General features: G+C 48.2%; 1 protein-coding gene across 1 annotated transcript in view; it reads right to left on the reverse strand.

Annotated features, from left to right (window-relative positions):
• LOC124039397 (netrin receptor UNC5B-b-like) overlaps positions 1-20,537 on the reverse strand; it is a 258,195-nt gene that overhangs the window by 33,323 nt on the left and 204,335 nt on the right. The window contains exons 6-7 of the mRNA XM_046355361.1: positions 13,210-13,377; positions 12,851-13,015 (exon numbers count right to left, since the gene is read on the reverse strand). Coding sequence (XP_046211317.1) covers positions 12,851-13,015; positions 13,210-13,377 — 333 coding nt within the window. The remainder of the gene's footprint in view (positions 1-12,850; positions 13,016-13,209; positions 13,378-20,537) is intronic.

Below are 20,537 nucleotides of genomic sequence, written 5' to 3' on the forward strand. Positions count from 1 at the left end.
CTACCCATAGACCTGAATTATCACCACTACCCATAGACCTGAATTATCACCACTACCCATAGACCTGAATTATCATCACTAACCATAGACCTGAATTATCATCACTACCCATAGACCTGAATGACCCGAATTATCACCACTACCCATAGACCTGAATTATCATCACTACCCATAGACCTGAATGACCTGAATTATCACCACTACCCATAGACCTGAATTATCACCACTACCCATAGACCTGAATTATCACCACTACCCATAGACCTGAATTATCACCACTACCCATAGACCTGAATTATCACCACTACCCATAGACCTGAATTACCTGAATTATCACCACTACCCATAGACCTGAATTATCGTCACTACCCATAGACCTGAATTATCACCACTACCCATAGACCTGAATTATCAGCACTACCCATAGACCTGAATTATCACCACTACCCATAGACCTGAATTATCATCACTACCATAGACCTGAATTATCACCACTAACCATAGACCTGAATTATCATCACTACCCATAGACCTGAATTATCATCACTACAAATAGACCTGAATTATCACCACTACCCATAGACCTGAATTATCACCACTACCCATAGACCTGAATTATCATCACTACCCATAGACCTGAATTATCACCACTACCCATAGACCTGAATTATCACCACTACCCATAGACCTGAATTATCACCACTAACCATAGACCTGAATTATCACCACTACCCATAGACCTGAATTATCATCACTACAAATAGACCTGAATTATCACCACTACCCATAGACCTGAATTATCACCACTACCCATAGACCTGAATTATCATCACTACCCATAGACCTGAATGACCTGAATTATCACCACTACCCATAGACCTGAATTATCATCACTACCCATAGACCTGAATTATCATCACTACCCATAGACCTGAATTATCATCACTACCCATAGACCTGAATGACCTGAATTATCACCACTACCCATAGACCTAAATTATCATCACTACCCATAGACCTGAATTATCATCACTACCCATAGACCCGAATGACCTGAATTATCATCACTACCCATAGACCTGAATTATCATCACTACCCATAGACCTGAATTATCATCACTACCCATAGACCTAAATTATCATCACTACCCATAGACCTGAATGACCTGAATTATCACCACTACCCATAGACCTGAATGACCTGAATTATCACCACTACCCATAGACCTGAATGACCTGAATTATCACCACTACAAATAGACCTGAATTATCACCACTACCCATAGACCTAAATGACCTGAATTATCACCACTACCCATAGACCTAAATGACCTGAATTATCATCACTACCCATAGACCTGAATGACCTGAATTATCACCACTACCCATAGACCTAAATGACCTGAATTATCACCACTACCCATAGACCTGAATGACCTGAATTATCACCACTACCCATAGACCTGAATGACCTGAATTATCATCACTACCCATAGACCTGAATTATCACCACTACCCATAGACCTGAATTATCACCACTACCCATAGACCTGAATTATCACCACTACCCATAGACCTGAATTATCACCACTACCCATAGACCTGAATTATCACCATTACCCATAGACCTGAATTATCACCACTACCCATAGACCTGAATTATCATCACTACCCATAGACCTGAATTATCACCACTACCCATAGACCTGAATTATCACCACTACCCATAGACCTGAATTATCACCACTACCCATAGACCTGAATTATCACCATTACCCATAGACCTGAATTATCACCACTACCCATAGACCTGAATTATCAGCACTACCCATAGACCTGAATTATCAGCACTACCCATAGACCTGAATTATCACCACTACCCATAGACCTGAATGACCTGAATTATCACCACTACCCATAGACCTGAATTATCATCACTACCCATAGACCTGAATTATCATCACTACCCATAGACCTGAATTATCACCACTACCCATAGACCTGAATTATCACCATTACCCATAGACCTGAATTATCACCATTACCCATAGACCTGAATTATCACCACTACCCATAGACCTGAATTATCACCACTACCCATAGACCTGAATTATCATCACAGTAACAGTAGCAGGAGCAGTAGCAGTAACAGTAGTAGGAGCAGTAGCAGTAGTAGTAGTAGCAGTAACAGTAACAGGAACAGTAGTAACAGGAACAGGAACAGTAGTAGGAGCAGTAACAGCTCCTACTGTTACTGTTACTACTACTGCTCCTACTACTGTTACTACTACTGCTCCTACTACTGTTACTGTTACTGCTCCTTCTACTGTTACTGTTACTACTACTGCTCCTACTACTGCTCCTACTACTGTTACTGCTACTGCTCCTACTACTGTTACTGCTACTGCTCCTGCTACTGTTACTGTTACTGCTACTGTTACTGCTCCTACTACTGTTACTGTTACTGTTACTGCTACTGTTACTGCTACTGTTACTGCTCCTACTACTGTTACTGTTACTACTACTGCTCCTACTGTTACTGTTACTGCTACTGTTACTGTTACTGTTACTGTTACTGCTACTGATACTGTTACTGCTCCTACTACTGTTACTGCTACTGCTCCTACTACTGTTACTGTTACTGTTACTGCTCCTACTACTGTTACTGTTACTGCTACTGTTACTGCTACTGTTACTGCTCCTACTACTGTTACTGTTACTGTTACTGTTACTGCTACTGTTACTGTTACTGTTACTACTAGAGTTACTGCTACTGCTACTGTTACTGTTACTGCTACTGTTACTGCTACTACTACTACTGTTACTGCTACTGCTACTGCTCCTGATACTGTTACTGTTACTGCTACTGTTACTGTTACTGCTCCTACTGCTGTTACTGCTCCTACTACTGTTACTGTTACTGCTACTGCTACTGTTACTGTTACTGCTACTGTTACTGTTACTGCTACTGTTACTGTTACTGTTACTGCTCCTACTACTGTTACTGTTACTGCTACTGTTACTGTTACTGCTACTGTTACTGTTACTGCTACTGTTACTGTTACTGCTCCTACTACTGTTACTGTTACTGCTACTGTTACTGCTACTGCTACTGTTACTGTTACTTCTACTGCTCCTACTGCTGTTACTGCTCCTACTACTGTTACTGCTACTGATACTGTTACTGCTACTGCTACTGTTACTGTTACTGTTACTGTTACTGTTACTGCTACTGTTACTGTTACTGTTACTGCTCCTACTACTGCTACTGTTACTGCTCCTACTACTATTACTGTTACTGCTACTACTCCTGCTACTGTTACTGTTACTGCTACTGCTCCTACTACTGTTACTGTTACTGCTACTGCTACTGTTACTGTTACTGATACTGTTACTGTTACTGCTCCTACTACTGTTACTGTTACTGTTACTGTTACTGTTACTGTTACTGTTACTGTTACTGTTACTGTTACTGCTACTGCTCCTACTATTGTTACTGTTACTGTTAATGTTACTACTCCTACTACTGCTACTGTTACTGTTACTGCTACTGATACTGTTACTGCTCCTACTACTGTTACTGTTACTGCTACTGTTACTGCTACTGTTACTGCTCCTACTACTGTTACTGTTACTGTTACTGTTACTGCTACTGTTACTGTTACTGTTACTACTAGAGTTACTGCTACTGCTACTGTTACTGTTACTGCTACTGTTACTGCTACTACTACTACTGTTACTGCTACTGCTACTGCTACTGCTCCTGATACTGTTACTGTTACTGTTACTGCTACTACTGTTACTACTCCTACTACTGTTACTGTTACTGCTCCTACTACTGTTACTGTTACTGTTGCTGCTACTACTGTTACTACTCCTACTACTGCTACTGTTACTGCTACTACTGTTACTACTCCTACTACTGCTACTGTTGCTGCTACTACTGTTACTACTCCTACTACTGCTACTGCTACTACCACTGTTACTGCTATTATGCAGTGGCTTCTTGCTCCGACCACCACCTCAGCCTCCACCTGTGTTCCTGCCGGGGGCATTGTTAAAGCTTATCACTGCCTGTAGGCTGTTTTATATGGCCGCTCTGCTTGGGCAGTGAGCCTGAAGGAGCAGAGCCTATATCGCCAAAGACTTACATTATTCATTGCTTAATAAACGGTTAAAACTTATCTCTACGTGCTGTTTTCCTTCCGAACCGGTTTTAATGCCCATTCTAGTATTCAATAGTGCTGCGGTATAAATATATTTATAAACTGAACACTAACAGTAATGCACTGCAGTAAATCGAGTAAAGAAGACATGGCGTGGTGGGAGAAAACGGAGGAAAAGATTCCCGCTCTCTGAATCCATTCAGTTATTTCACTTGTTGATAAACTCACTACTATAAATGTACATTTCAGTCTGAATTACAATTGTTTATGTTGGTATTTTGTTATATTAGATTATGTTAGATTTTTTTGGGGGGTGATGATGCCTTCGAGTGAGGTTTTTACCTTACAGCCAGCAGGGGGAGCCTTTGTTGTCTGTGGAGGGGTTGTCTGTGGAGGGGTTGTCTGTGGAGGGGCTGTTTGTGGAGGGGCTGTTTGTGGAGGGGTTGTCTGTGGAGGGGTTGTCTGTGGAGGGGTTGTCTGTGGAGGGGTTGTCTGTGGAGGGGCTGTCTGTGGAGGGGTTGTCTGTGGAGGGGTTGTCTGTGGAGGGGCTGTCTGTGGAGGGGTTGTCTGTGGAGTGGTTGTCTGTGGAGGGGTTGTCTTCTCACCTCTCACCTGCCCTCTCTCAACACCTCTCACCTGTCCTCTCTTCTCACCTCTCTCCTGTCCTCTCTTCTCACCTCTCTCCTGTCCTCTCTTCTCACCTCTCTCCTGTCCTCTCTTCTCACCTCTCTCCTGTCCTCTCTCTCTCAACACCTCTTACCTGTCCTCTAGGTTTTCAAATCAACCTCAGTTGTAACTAACCGTGATTAACTTATTAACTAGGTAATTATTCAAGTTGGAGTGAAAACCTACAGGAGGGTACCTCTCCAGGAACAGGGTTGGAGAGCTCTGATGTAAACCTCCAGGAGGGTAACTCTCCAGTAACAGGGTTGGGGAGCTCTGATGTAAACCTACAGGAGGGTAAACAGGGTTGGAGAGCTCTGATGTAAACTCAGGAGGGTACCTCTCCAGGAACAGGGTTGGAGAGCTCTGATGTAAACCTCCAGGAGGGTAACTCTCCAGTAACAGGGTTGGGGAGCTCTGATGTAAACCTACAGGAGGGTACCTCTCCAGGAACAGGGTTGGAGAGCTCTGATGTAAACCTACAGGAGGGTACCTCTCCAGTAACAGGGTTGGAGAGCCCTGATATAAACCTACAGGAGGGTACCTCTCCAGGAACAGGGTTGGGGAGCCCTGCACTCATCCATCTTCATTATATTAAAGCTGTCACAATGTGTCAACAACGTTATGTTACCAACTGTAACAGGTTGCTGTTAATCACAATGATATAAAATGTAACGTTGGCTGAACCACCGATCCAGTAGAATCCATATCTTCTTTAAATTAAAACAATTTTTAAAAAAAAGAGCAGTAGACTGTAGGGCGTTCCACACAATTATTTATTTTAACAATTTATAAAAGTCCCGATTGGGCGATCCAAAAGATAGAGTTCTGTTTTCATAAAGTCCATCTAGAATGTTCTGTTGTCCTCCTCCGGCGTGGACGCTCTGAAGGCTCCATTCCAGTGGTTGCAGTAGGCCTCTCCCTGGGTCGTGTTGTACTGAGTGGAAGTGCAAATATTGTGTCAGCAGATGGGGCTGTTGTGCTGAAGCAACAGAGCTCAACCGTAGACTGTATTTCTGTCTTTAAAGGGGGGGTATGTTATGTATGTGTTTATGTATATGTTGAATGGAGAAGAACTTTGCTTTTGGGAAGGCCTCCTCTCATTGCTTCAACTGTGGTCAACTACAGTTCAGCGACAGTTCACCTAGGGATCACTGCTGCACTGCCAACCCCAGTAGTATCTAAACACCCTCTGAACCCACCGAGGGGCCTCGACACTCTAAACACCCTCTGAACCCACCGAGGGGCCTCGACACTCTAAACACCCTCTGAACCCACCGAGGGGCCATGACACTCTAAACACCCTCTGAACCCACCGAGGGGCCATGACACTCTAAACACCCTCTGAACCCACCGCTGGGTCATGAGACTCTAAACACCCTCTGAACCCACCGAGGGGCCTCGACACTCTAAACACCCTCTGAACACACCGAGGGGACTAGACACTCTAAACACCCTCTGAACCCACCGAGGGGCCATGACACTCTAAACACCCTCTGAACCCACCGAGGGGCCTCGACATTCTAAACACCCTCTGAACCCACCGAGGGGCCTCGACACTCTAAACACCCTCTGAACACACCGAGGGGCCATGACACTCTAAACACCCTCTGAACACACCGAGGGGACTAGACACTCTAAACACCCTCTGAACACACCGAGGGGACTAGACACTCTAAACACCCTCTGAACCCACCGAGGGGCCATGACACTCTAAACACCATCTGAACCCACCGAGGGGCCTCGACACTCTAAACACCCTCTGAACCCACCGAGGGGCCATGACACTCTAAACACCCTCTGAACCCACCGAGGGGCCATGACACTCTAAACACCATCTGAACCCACGAGGGGCCATGACACTCTAAACACCCTCTGAACCCACCGAGGGGCCTCGACACTCTAAACACCCTCTGAACCCACCGAGGGGCCTCGACACTCTAAACACCCTCTGAACCCACGAGGGGCCATGACATTCTAAACACCATGGGAAACAGTTTCCGTGCAAAGAGGAGGGGTGTTACCATGGGAAACAGTTTCCGTGCAAAGAGGAGGGGCGTTACCATGGGAAACAGTATCAGGGCTCATCCCAATCCCTCATACCAGTTTTGGAGTATCAGGGCTTATCCCTGGTTGGAGGAGCTGAGGTGGAGGTGGTGGTGATTGGAGGAGCTGAGGTGGAAGTGGTGGTGATTGGAGGAGCTGAGGTGGAGGTGGTGGTGATTGGAGGAGCTGTGGTGGAGGTGGTGGTGATTGGAGGAGCTGAGGTGGAGGTGGTGGTGATTGGAGGAGCTGAGGTGGAGGTGGTGGTGATTGGAGGAGCTGAGGTGGAGGTGGTGGTGATTGAAGGAGCTGAGGTGGAGGTGGTGGTGATTGGAGAAGCTGAGGTGGAGGTGGTGGTGATTGGAGGAGCTGTGGTGGAGATGGTGGTGATTGGAGGAGCTGAGGTGGAGGGGGCGGTGATTGGAGGAGCTGAGGAGGAGGTGGTGGTGGTGGAGGAGTTGAGGTGGTGGTGGTGGAGGAGTTGAGGTGGAGGAGCTGAGGTGGAGGTGGTGGAGGTGGGTGATTGGAGGAGCTGAGGAGGAGGTGGTGGTGGTGGAGGAGTTGTGGTGGTGGTGGTGGAGGAGCACCTCATTGTTGATGTCAGTGATCTGCTCTGTCTTCAAGAAGGTCCCGTTGTTGGATATCCTTAGCCTCTTGCAGGAACTGCTCTGCAACAGCAATCACATGACCGCCTGCCCTCCACAAGATCCAATTCTAGCTTGAAAAATAGACAGAAGGCCCGATTGGTTGAGTAAAATGTTATTTTTATGTAGCTAACAACCCCTAAAGTGTTCAGTGCCTCCGACCTATGATGACAATCATTTACAGGTGATTCAGTTTTAATTACAAAAAGGTTAAAAAGGTTATTCATACAGACACCATTATAGCTAGCGAGCTGCTGTACAGTAACGTTAGCTAGTTCACATTTTATAGTTTCATAACTAGATTATGGACCATTAACGTTAGCTAGCTATCTTGAGTTCAGTTTAATGTCAAGTGGCAGGCAGATCTGTCCAGCTAGTTAACGTTGGAAGCCAGGTAGCGTTATATTACCTAGCTACACCTTTCTGTTGCAGCTGATAAACCCCTCCCTCTCAACACCTAGCTAGCTAGCTATTTCACATTAAGTTAACGTTACCTGCCTATTGACGGTTCGATGTCCATCTCTTCTGTCCATGAGAGGCAGTCTGTTGCAATCAGAGATGGTGTAATTTAACATTTTCGAGAAACTGGGCAGCCATTGTTTTAACGATCTAGCTAATTTTTACCTCCGAAGAACATCGAAGTTGAGTGAATGTCTTTCATCGGTACGTGAGAGCGTGAGCAGTTTGAGTCGGCAGAGTCCCAACGACCTTGACATTGACGACCTTGACGTAAACGAGGATCATCAGTGACCAGAATCTATGAGTCATAGCATTAGTATCGGTGAATCGCTGTGACATATAACAAAATGAGTGATAGCGTTTAATCAGTGTGTAATAAAAATTAACATTAAAAAATGTAAAAATGAATAAATGTATGAACGTGTTAAATGATTATGTGACGGGCAGTCAGATTCAGGTCCTGATTGGTCAAAACAAGCTCATTTGACATGTATCTTTTTTGACACGTATAGATCCAAATGACCGTTCTACATATAAAGGACTATAAATGAGGTAAACCCAGTAAGCGGCTTAACGTCGTGTATCCCTACCGGTCAGCAGTAAACACAGTTATAGATACCAGAATCCAGGACCCCAATATATTTTCTTTGTAGTGATTGATACTATGAAGTTACTAGACTCCAGGACCTCAATACATTCTCTTTGTAGTGATTGATACTATGAAGTTACTAGACTCCAGGACCTCAATACATTCTCTCAACAAAACACACATTCTCCTCAACTCAAATCCAGAGTGTGTTGACCTCAACCAATCAAATATCCCCTTTTCTCCCCCATCAGTCAAAGTGGTTTAAAGAAACCCAGCCTAAAGCCCCAAACAACAAGCAATGCAGAAGAACTATGAGTGCTACTGATGATGAGGCTAGTTGGTGTTGTGTATATGTGTCTGTATTGTCTGTGTGGGTTAGCATGTACAGTATTTGTCCATCTGATCTCAGTGTGTGTTAGCATGTACAGTATAGTCGTGGGCCAAAAGTTTTTTGAGAATGACACAAATATTAATTTTCACAAAGTCTGCTGCCTCAGTTTGTATGATGGCAATTTGCCTATACTCCAGAATGTTATGAAGAGTGATCAGATGAATTATAATGAATTGCAAAGTCCCTCTTTGCCATGCAAATGAACTGAATCCCCCAAAAACATTTCCACTGCATTTCAGCCCTGCCACAAAAGGATCAGCTGACATGTCAGTGATTCTCTCGTTAACACAGGGGTGAGTGTTGACGAGGACAAGGCTGGAGATCACTCTGTCATGCTGATTGAGTTTGAATAACAGACTGGAAGCTTCCAAAGGAGGGTGCTGCTTGGAATCATTGTTCTTCCCCTGTCAACCTTGGTTACCTGTAAGGAAACACGTGCCGTCATTGCTTTGCACAAAAAGGGCTTCACAGGCAAGGATATTGCTGCCAGTAAGATTGCACCTAAATCAACCACATATCGGCTCATCAAGAACTTCAAGGAGAGCGGTTCAATTGTTGTGAAGAAGGCTTCAGGGCCCCCAAGAAATTCTCCTAAAGTTGATTCAGCTGCTGGATCGGGGCACCACCAGTACAGAGCTGCTCAGGAATGGCAGCAGGCAGGTGTGAGTGCATCTGCACGCACAGTGAGGCAAAGACTTTTGGAGGATGGCTTGGTGTCAAGAAGGGCAGCAAAGAAGCCACTTCTCTCCAGGAAAAACATCAGGGACAGACTGATATTCTGCAAAAAGGTACAGGGATTGGACTGCTGAGGACTGGGGTAAAGTCATTTTCTCTGATGAATCCCCTTTCCGATTGTTTGGGGCATCCGGAAAAAGGCTTGTCCGGAGAAGACAAGGTGAGCGCTACCATCAGTCCTGTGTCATGCCAACAGTAAAGCATCCTGAGAACATTCATGTGTGGGGTTGCTTCTCAGCCAAGGGAGTGGGCTCACTCACAATGTTGCCTAAGAACACAGCCATGAATAAAGAAAGGTACCAACACATCCTCCCGAGAGCAACTTCTCCCAACCATCCAGGAACAGTTTGGTGAGGAACAATGCCTTTTCCAGCGTGATGTAGCACCTTGCCAGAAGGCAAAAGTGGCTCGGGGAACAAAGCATCGATATTTTGGGTCCATGGCCAGGAAACTCCTCAGTCCTTAATCCCATTGAGAACTTGTGGTCAATCCTCAAGAGGTGGTGGACAAACAAAAACCCACAAATTCTGACAAACTCCAAGCATTGATTATGCAAGAATGGGCTGCCATCAGTCAGGATGTGGCCCAGAAGTTAATTGACAGCATGCCATCAGTCAGGATGTGGCCCAGAAGTTAATTGACAGCATGCCATCAGTCAGGATGTGGCCCAGAAGTTAATTGACAGCATGCCATCAGTCAGTATTGACAGCATGCCATCAGTCAGGATGTGGCCCAGAAGTTAATTGACAGCATGCCATCAGTCAGGATGTGGCCCAGAAGTTAATTGACAGCATGCCATCAGTCAGGATGTGGCCCAGAAGTTAATTGACAGCATGCCATCAGTCAGGATGTGGCCCAGAAGTTAATTGACAGCATGCCATCAGTCAGGATGTGGCCCAGAAGTTAATTGACAGCATGCCATCAGTCAGGATGTGGCCCAGAAGTTAATTGACAGCATGCCATCAGTCAGGATTGACAGCATGCCATCAGTCAGGATGTGGCCCAGAAGTTAATTGACAGCATGCCATCAGTCAGGATGTGGCCCAGAAGTTAATTGACAGCATGCCATCAGTCAGGATGTGGCCCAGAAGTTAATTGACAGCATGCCATCAGTCAGGATGTGGCCCAGAAGTTAATTGACAGCATGCCATCAGTCAGGATGTGGCCCAGAAGTTAATTGACAGCATGCCATCAGTCAGGATGTGGCCCAGAAGTTAATTGACAGCATGCCATCAGTCAGGATGTGGCCCAGAAGTTAATTGACAGCATGCCATCAGTCAGGATGTGGCCCAGAAGTTAATTGACAGCATGCCAGGGTGGAGTGCAGAGGTCTTGAAAAAGAAGTGTCAACACTGCAAATATTGACTCTTTGCATCAACTTCATGTAATTGTCAATAAAAGCCTTTGACACTTATGAAATGCTTGTAATTATACTTCAGTATCCATAGTAACATCTGACAAAAATATCTAAAGACACTGAAGCAACAAACTTTGTGGAAATTAATATTTGTGTCATTCTCAAAACTTTTGGCCACGACTGTATGTTTCAGTGTGTATGTGATGCATGTGTGTGTTGCTCACTGCCTGTGTGTACTTGGTGTGTGTGTGTGTGTGTGTGTGTGTGTGTGTGTGTGTGTGTGTGTGTGTGTGTGTGTGTGTGTGTGTGTGTGTGTGTGTGTGTGTGTGTGTGTGTGTGTGTGTGTGTGTGTGTGTGTGTGTGTGTGTGTGTGTGTGTTTGTATGTGTGTGAGTGTGTGTTTGTATGTGTGTGAGTGTGTGTGTGTGTGTGGGTCAGCTGGATTCCACCCAGATCATCAGGCGTTGCACATTGTGTGTCAGGGTGAATCTGACTCACCCTCCTCATCCCTCCTCATCCCTCCTCATCCCTCCTCATCCCTCTCATCCCTCCTCATCCCTCCTCATCCCTCTCATCCCTCTCATCCCTCCTCGTCCCTCTCATCCCTCTCATCCCTCCTCATCCCTCCTCATCCCTCTCATCCCTCCTCATCCCTCCTCATCCCTCTCATCCCTCCTCATCCCTCTCATCCCTCCTCGTCCCTCTCATCCCTCCTCATCCCTCCTCATCCCTCTCATCCCTCTCATCCCTCCTCATCCCTCTCATCCCTCCTCATCCCTCCTCATCCCTCCTCGTCCCTCTCATCCCTCCTCATCCCTCTCATCCCTCTCATCCCTCCTCGTCCCTCTCATCCCTCCTCATCCCTCTCTCCTCTCCACTCCCTCTGTTCATTACTCTTCTCTGTCTGTTGTTGCACTCCTTCCTTCCGACTCTGTGCCCTCCTTTCGCTTCACACTCCTCTCGTTCGTACACACACACACACACACACACACACACACACACACACACACACACACACACACACACACACACACACACACACACACACACACACACACACACACACACACACACACACACACACACACACACACACACACACACACACACACCACTCTGCCCTACCTTCACCCTCCATCTGTGCCTTTAACATTTGGATCACTTGTCTTTTCTTCTTGTGAACCCAAACTAAACCGCTGAACATCTGTCTACGGGAGACTTCCCAACTCTCTCTCTGCCTCTCTCCCCTCCCCTCCCCTCACTCTCCCCCTCACTCTCTCTCTGCCTCTCTCCCCTCCCCCTCACTCTCCCCCTCACTCTCTCTCTGCCTCTCTCCCCTCCCCTCCCCTCACTCTCTCTCTCTCTCTGCCTCTCTCCCCCTCCCCCCCCCCTCACTCTCTCTCTCTCTCTGCCTCTCTCCCCCTCCCCTCCCCCTCACTCTCTCTCTCTCTCTGCCTCCCTCCCTCTCCCCCTCCCCCTCACTCTCTCTCTCTCTCTGCCTCTATCTGTCTGTCTGTGTTTGCTATACTTCAGAATATCTTTCTGCATCGTTCTGATTTCTCTCATCAGCACGGCGGTGATGTGATTTAGTACACAACATCTAAAACTAGATGCAGATGAAGTGAGGATCTCCTTGTTACAGTTTCATGTTCCTAATGAATACAGCCCTGTTCTCTTGGTCCTTCACATTCATTCTTCCAACCCCCCCCTCTCTCTCTCTCTCCCCTTTCTCTCTCTCTCACTTTCTCACTCCCCCCCCATCTCTGTCCCTCCCTCCCCCCTACCTCCCTCCGTCCTGACTCACTGCGTCTACAGAGTCCGTCGGTGCAGTTCTTGCTCTCCATCATGCTCCCACTACAGTGGAGTCCTCCGTTTCGGGGAGGGGGGGCCTGACACTCCCTGCTTGTCCAATGGGTACATTCTGTCCCGCACACTGACCACTTGGCCCACTCTGTCCAGCCTCCGTCCACTACAGGGGTCAGGGGTCAGAGGTGAGGGGTTAGAGGGCAAGGGTTCAAGATTAACTAACTAACTAACAAGCTAGCAGTATGTACAAATCTGACCTGAATCTTGAATTAAAATACAAAATATAATTTTTGTTTTCATGACAATAAACGTCCACCTGTGTTTTTAACAGGGCCAACACCCGTCAATCCTTTTTACCTGGACATAGAGTGGTGCATGTAACTCTCTGAAAAGGCGGGCCCTCGCAGAAGGCACCCCCGTTTAGAGGAGCGGGATTGGTGCAGCTGCGTGTCCGTCTCTGCCAGCCCCGCCCACAGCGGGCGCTACACTCCAACCACTCAGTCCACGAAGACCAGCCCCCACTCACTGAGAGAGAGAGAGAAAGAGAAAGAGAAAGAGAAAGAGAGAGAGAGAGAGAGAGAGAAAGAGAGAGAGAGAGAGAGACGGAGAGAGAGAGAGATGGAGAGACAGAGAGAGAGAGAGACAGAGAGAGAGAGAGAGAGACAGAGGGACAGAGAGAGACAGAGAGACAGAAAGAGACACAGAGAGACACAGAGAGACACAGCAAGACACAGAGAGACAGAGAGAGAGAGAGAGAGAGAGAGAGAGAGAGAGAGAGAGAGAGAGAGAGAGAGAGAGAGAGAGAGACAGAGAGGGACACAGAGAGAGAGAGAGAGAGAGAGAGAGGGAGAGACAGAGAGGGACAGAGAGAGCAGAGACTCAAAACAGGAGAATACATTATCTGGTTATAAATCAACAATATCTTTACAGATCTATCTTTACAGATCTATCTTTACAGATCTATCTTTACAGATCTATCTTTACAGGTCCGATAAAAAGGTCATCCTCTGTGTCATACATTTATACATTCCCTTAATGAGGAGAGTTTCTCCATTCTAAAGGGGGAGATGAGTCACTTTCAGGCACTAGCGGTTCTGGGGAGGGTGGGGGGGGGGGGGGGCAGTGACAACCAGTTTGGACCCCCTTGTGGCCCCCCTAAATGTGGAGTACGAAATCATTTTTACTCAACTAATTGTTGCTATCTTTCTTTTATTTTACATCTGTTATTAGACAACGATGGTGATTATGAACATGGTCTTTTGTGAAGAAAACGATGTGACAATAACGTCTAATGTAACTGGCCCCTCTAACAGTACAACTGGCCCCTCTAACAGTACAACTGGCCCCTCTAACAGTACAACTGGTCCCTCTAACAGTACAACTGGTCCCTCTAACAGTACAACTGGCCCCTCTAACAGTACAACTGGCCCCTCTAACAGTACAACTGGCCCCTCTAACAGTACAACTGGTCCCTCTAACAGTACAACTGGCCCCTCTAACAGTTCAACTGGCCCCTCTAACAGTACAACTGGCCCCTCTAACAGTACAGCTGGCCCCTCTAACAGTTCAACTGGCCCCAGCCTGGCCCCTCTAACAGTACAGCTGGCCCCTCTAACAGTTCAACTGGCCCCAGCCTGGCCCCTCTAACAGTTCAACTGGCCCCAGCCTGGCCCCTCTAACAGTACAGCTGGCCCCTCTAACAGTTCAACTGGCCCCAGCCTGGCCCCTCTAACAGTTCAACTGGCCCCAGCCTGGCCCCTCTAACAGTTAAACTGGCCCCAGCCTGGCCCCTCTAACAGTTCAACTGGCCCCAGCCTGGCCCCTCTAACAGTTCAACTGGCCCCTATAACAGTTCAACTGGCCCCTCTAACAGTTCAACTGGCCCCTCTATCAGTTACCTGGGTCTATAACCTCCTCCCTCCCTACCTAAAAGCAAGAGATCGCTATGTGCACGAGGATGTTGAAACCGGATCGGTATTGTGGTGAAATGGAAGAGGAAAATATTAAGTCTGTCACGTTCGCTGGAATAATGGTCGAACCAAGGCACAGCGGATTTTGAGTTCCACAGCATTTATTAATAGTTGAACAAAAACAATAAACAATAAACTAAACCGTGACAACAGAGGTGCTACGTGCATTTACTCAAAACAATTTCCCATAAACCACAGGTGGAAAAAATACTTAAATATGATCCCCAACGATTACCAGCTGCCTCTAATTGGGAATCATACCAAAACACTAACATAGAAACAACTAAATAGAACCTCACATAGAAAATATAAACTAGACTAAACCCCTAGTCACACCCTGACCTACTCTACCATAGAAAATAAAGGCTTTCTATCGTCAGAATGTGACAGTACCCCCCCCCCCCCTCAAAGGTGCAGACTCCGACTGCAAAACCTGAAACAAAAATGGAGGGTTAGGGGGGAGGGGTGTCTAGTGTCGGCTCTGGTGCGGGGCGAAGAACCCGCTCATCCCGCAGATCCAGCCATGGACCCAGGCTGAACACTGTGCCCGGACTGGACCTAGGTGCAGAAGAAGACTCCTGCTATGGAGCGGGACTGGACGCCGTGTCTAGACTGGGTATCGGGGCAGAGAAGGGCTCCTGCCATGGAGCTGGATTGGACGCTGTGTCTGGACTGGGCATCGGGGCAGAGAAGGGCTCCTGCCATGGAGCTGGACTGGACGCTGTGTCTGGACTGGGCATCGGGGCAGAGAAGGGCTCCTGCCATGGAGCTGGACTGGACGCTGTGTCTGGACTGGGCATCGGCACAAAAGAAGACTCTGGCCTTGGAGTTGAACTGGACATCAGCGCAGGGGAAGGGAAGGCTCCGGCCATGGAGCTGGAGATTCTGGACCATTGACCGTCTCAGGAGGTTCCTGACCGTGGACCGTCGCCGGAGGTTCCTGACCGTGGACCGTCGCCGGAGGTTCCTGACCGTGGCCCATCTCAGGAGGTTCCTGACCGGGAACCATCGCCAGAAGCTCTGGACTGGGAACTGTCGCCCGGAAGCTCTGGACTGGGAACTGTCGCCGGAAGCTCTGGACTGGGAACTGTCGCCGGAAGCTCTGGACTGGGAACTGTCGCCGGAAGCTCTGGACTGGGAACTGTCGCCGGAAGCTCTGGACTGGGAACCATCGCCGGAAGCTCTGGACTGGGAACTGTCGCCGGAAGCTCTGGACTGGGAACTGTCGCAGGAAGCTCTGGACTGGGAACTGTCGCAGGAAGCTTGGTGTATGGGGCCGGCACAGGACGTACCTGATTGGGGACACGCACTTCAGGGAGAGTGCGAGGTGCAGGCACAGGACGTACCTGACTGTGGAGAAGTACTGGTGACCTGGTGCGTATAGCCGGCATCAATTGTACCAGAACTTTAACACACTTCTCAGGACGAGTACGGGGAGCTGACTCAGGTGGCATCGGACGGCTAACATGCTCCTCAGGACGAGTACGGGGAGCTGACTCAGGTGGCATCGGACGGCTAACACGCTCCTCAGGACGAGTACGGGGAGCTGACTCAGGTGGCATCGGACAGCTAACACGCTCCTCAGGACGAGTACGGGGAGCTGACTCAGGTGGCATCGGACGGTTAACACGCTCCTCAGGGCGAGTACGGTGAGCTGACTCAGGTGGCATTGGACGGCTAACACGCTCCTCAGGACGAGTACGGGGAGCTGACTCAGGTGGCATCGGACGGCTAACACGCTCCCCAGGGCGAGTACGGGGAGCTGACTCAGGTGGCATCGGACGGCTAACACGCTCCTCAGGGCGAGTACGGGGAGCTGACTCAGGTGGCAACGGACGACTAACACGCTCCTCAGGGCGAGTACGGTGAGCTGACTCAGGTGGCATCGGACGGCTAACACGCTCCTCAGGACGAGTACGGGGAGCTGACTCAGGTGGCATCGGACGGCTAACACGCTCCCCAGGGCGAGTACGGGGAGCTGACTCAGGTGGCATCGGACGGCTAACACGCACCTCAGGGCGAGTACGGGGAGCTGACTTGTTTGGAAACCAAGACAAGTCGCCCATGGGCATACACTACCCGTAGGTAGACTTTGTTAAATACACTAGTTAGAACTGGGCGGACCACCCACTGTATTTTTGGTTAGTTAGCTGTTGTTAAAGTAGGCTAGTCTAGCTTAGGGGTGTTTTTGTATATTTATCGTTTCTTTCCTTGGGTCCAGCTCAGCCCCTTTTCCTGCCCCCCCCATTACCGTGTGTTTATTAATAAACCCTGAGTTTGACGGTAGATTTCAGTTGTCGTGGTTATTTCGTTCTCACTTTTACTTTGTCACAATTATCATTTGCATGAGTTATGTTACGGGTCTCATTACTATCCCCCCTAGACTGTCGGGCCAAAAGGGATTCGTAACAATCTACATTAATGAATTAACAACAAGCAAACAGACTTCTTCTCTCAGGGACGGGGAGTGAAACAGGGATGTCCAATAAATGAATTGGCCAAAACAGTAGAAGAATCTGCCGCACCTGGTCTCACCTGGTCTCACCTGGTCTCACCTGGTCTCACACTACACCTGGTCTCACCCTACACCTGGTCTCACCCTACACCTGGTCTCACCTGGTCTCACCCTACACCTGGTCTCACCCTACACCTGGTCTCACCTGGTCTCACCTGGTCTCACCCTACACCTGGTCTCACCCTACACCTGGTCTCACCCTACACCTGGTCTCACCTGGTCTCACCCTACACCTGGTCTCACCTGGTCTCACCCTACACCTGGTCTCACCTGGTCTCACCCTACACCTGGTCTCACCCTACACCTGGTCTCACCTGGTCTCACCCTACACCTGGTCTCACCTGGTCTCACCCTACACCTGGTCTCACCTGGTCTCACCCTACACCTGGTCTCACCCTACACCTGGTCTCACCCTACACCTGGTCTCACCTGGTCTCACCCTACACCTGGTCTCACCTGGTCTCACCTGGTCTCACCCTACACCTGGTCTCACCTGGTCTCACCTGGTCTCACCCTACACCTGGTCTCACCCTACACCTGGTCTCACCTGGTCTCACCCTACACCTGGTCTCACCTGGTCTCACCCTACACCTGGTCTCACCCTACACCTGGTCTCACCCTACACCTGGTCTCACCTGGTCTCACCTGGTCTCACCCTACACCTGGTCTCACCCTACACCTGGTCTCACCTGGTCTCACCTGGTCTCACCCTACACCTGGTCTCACCTGGTCTCACCCTACACCTGGTCTCACCCTACACCTGGTCTCACCCTACACCTGGTCTCACCTGGTCTCACCCTACACCTGGTCTCACCCTACACCTGGTCTCACCTGGTCTCACCTGGTCTCACCCTACACCTGGTCTCACCTAGTCTCACCTGGTCTCACCCTACACCTGGTCTCACCCTACACCTGGTCTCACCCTACACCTGGTCTCACCTGGTCTCACCCTACACCTGGTCTCACCCTACACAGCACTGAAATCAAGGCACCTGGTCTCACCCTACACAGCACTGAAATCAAGGCACCTGGTCTCACCCTACACAACACTGAAATCAAGGCACCTGGTCTCACCCTACACAACACTGAAATCAAGGCACCTGGTCTCACCCTACACAGCACTGAAATCAAGGCACCTGGTCTCACCCTACACAGCACTGAAATCAAGGGTATGCTGTACAGAGATGACCTGGGCTCTGACCGTTAACCACAGGTTCTGTCAGACCTGGGCTCTGACCGTTAACCACAGGTTCTGTCAGACCTGGTCTCTGACCGTTAACCACAGGTTCTGTCAGACCTGGGCTCTGACCGTTAACCACAGGTTCTGTCAGACTGAATATAATGATATTCCAAAATACTTGCAGAACTCAGGATGACTAATATAAATTATATTTGGACCTATTAGAACACACCAAAAATGACACGTATCTAGGACTAAATATCAGCAACACAGGTAGCTTTCACATGGCTGTGAATGAGCTGAGAGACAAAGCAATCTATGCCATTAAAAGGATAATTAAAATCAAAATTCCAATTAGAAACTCCTATTAACACGTATAGAGCAGAATTGGGCCAATACCCCTCTCTCCTTTATTAGACGAGAGAAAATGAGCCATCCAATTTTACAACCATCTAAAAACAAGTGATCCCAAAACATTCCATCACACAGCTCTACAATGTCATGAGATGAAACAAGAGAAGAGTCCCCTCAGCCAGCTGGCTCTGAGGCTCAGTTCACCAACCCAAACCAGCCCCATGGGGCCTCGGGACAGCACTCAGCCAGCTGGTTCTGAGGCTCAGTTCACTAACCCAAACCAGCCCCATAGATCCTCAGGACAGCAGTCAGCCAGCTGGTTCTGAGGCTCAGTTCACTAACCCAAACCAACCCCATAGAGCCTCAGGACATCACTCAGAAAATCTGGCCCAAGCAAATCATCACAAAGCAAAAATAAAAATATATATCACCTATTGGAAAGACACCACAGAAAATCAAAGTAAACTTCAGTGCTATTTGGCTCTAAACAGACAGTACATGGTGGCAGACTATCTGACCACTGTGACTGATAGAAAACGGAGGAATACATTGACTAGGTACAGACTCAGAGAGGACAGTCTGGCTATAGAGACCGGTCGTCACAGACAAACCTGGCTGCCCAGAGAGGACAGTCTGGCTATAGAGACCGGTGTTCACAGACAAACCTGGCTGCCCAGAGAGGACAGTCTGGCTGCCCAGAGAGGACAGTCTGGCTATAGAGACCGGTCGTCACAGACAAACCTGGCTGCCCAGAGAGGACAGTCTGGCTATAGAGACCGGTCGTCACAGACAAACCTGGCTGCCCAGAGAGGACAGTCTGGCTATAAAGACCGGTCATCACAGACAAACCCAGAGAGGACAGTCTGGCTGCCCAGAGAGGACAGTCTGGCTATAGAGACCGGTCGTCACAGACAAACCTGGCTGCCCAGAGAGGACAGGCTGTGCTCACTCTGCTCCAGGGGAGAGGTAGAGACAGAACTACATTTCCTATTACACTGTGACAAATACTAAAACCTAAGAGAATATTTATTTCTAATATCTAATATTTATTGGGTGAAAAGAGTAAATGTGCAGTTTTGGCAGCGAATATGTGTCCTCCTGCTACAACAAAGTGCAATGTTATGTCGATAAAATTCCACATGTAGTTATGTTTTCTCTTTCATGTGTCTTCTCAGTCAGGTTGAGACTGGTCTACTACCAGGTCATGTGTCTTCTCAGTCAGGTTGAGACTAGTCTACTACCAGGTCATGTGTCTTCTCAGTCAGGTTGAGACTAGTCTACTACCAGGTCATGTGTCTTCTCAGTCAGGTTGACACTGGTCTACTACCAGGTCATGTGTCTTCTCAGTCATGTTGACACTGGTCTACTACCAGGTCATGTGTCTTCTCAGTCAGGTTGGGACTAGTCTACTACCAGGTCATGTGTCTTCTCAGTCATGTTGACACTGGTCTACTACCAGGTCATGTGTCTTCTCAGTCATGTTGAGCGTGGTCTACTACCAGGTCATGTGTCTTCTCAGTCAGGTTGAGACTGGTCTAGTCTACTACCAGGTCATGTGTCTTCTCAGTCAGGTTGAGACTGGTCTACTACCAGGTCATGTGTCTTCTCAGTCATGTTGACACTGGTCTACTACCAGGTCATGTGTCTTCTCAGTCATGTTGACACT

Source organism: Oncorhynchus gorbuscha, linkage group LG07, assembly GCF_021184085.1.
Source record: "Oncorhynchus gorbuscha isolate QuinsamMale2020 ecotype Even-year linkage group LG07, OgorEven_v1.0, whole genome shotgun sequence".
NCBI lineage: Eukaryota > Metazoa > Chordata > Actinopteri > Salmoniformes > Salmonidae > Oncorhynchus > Oncorhynchus gorbuscha.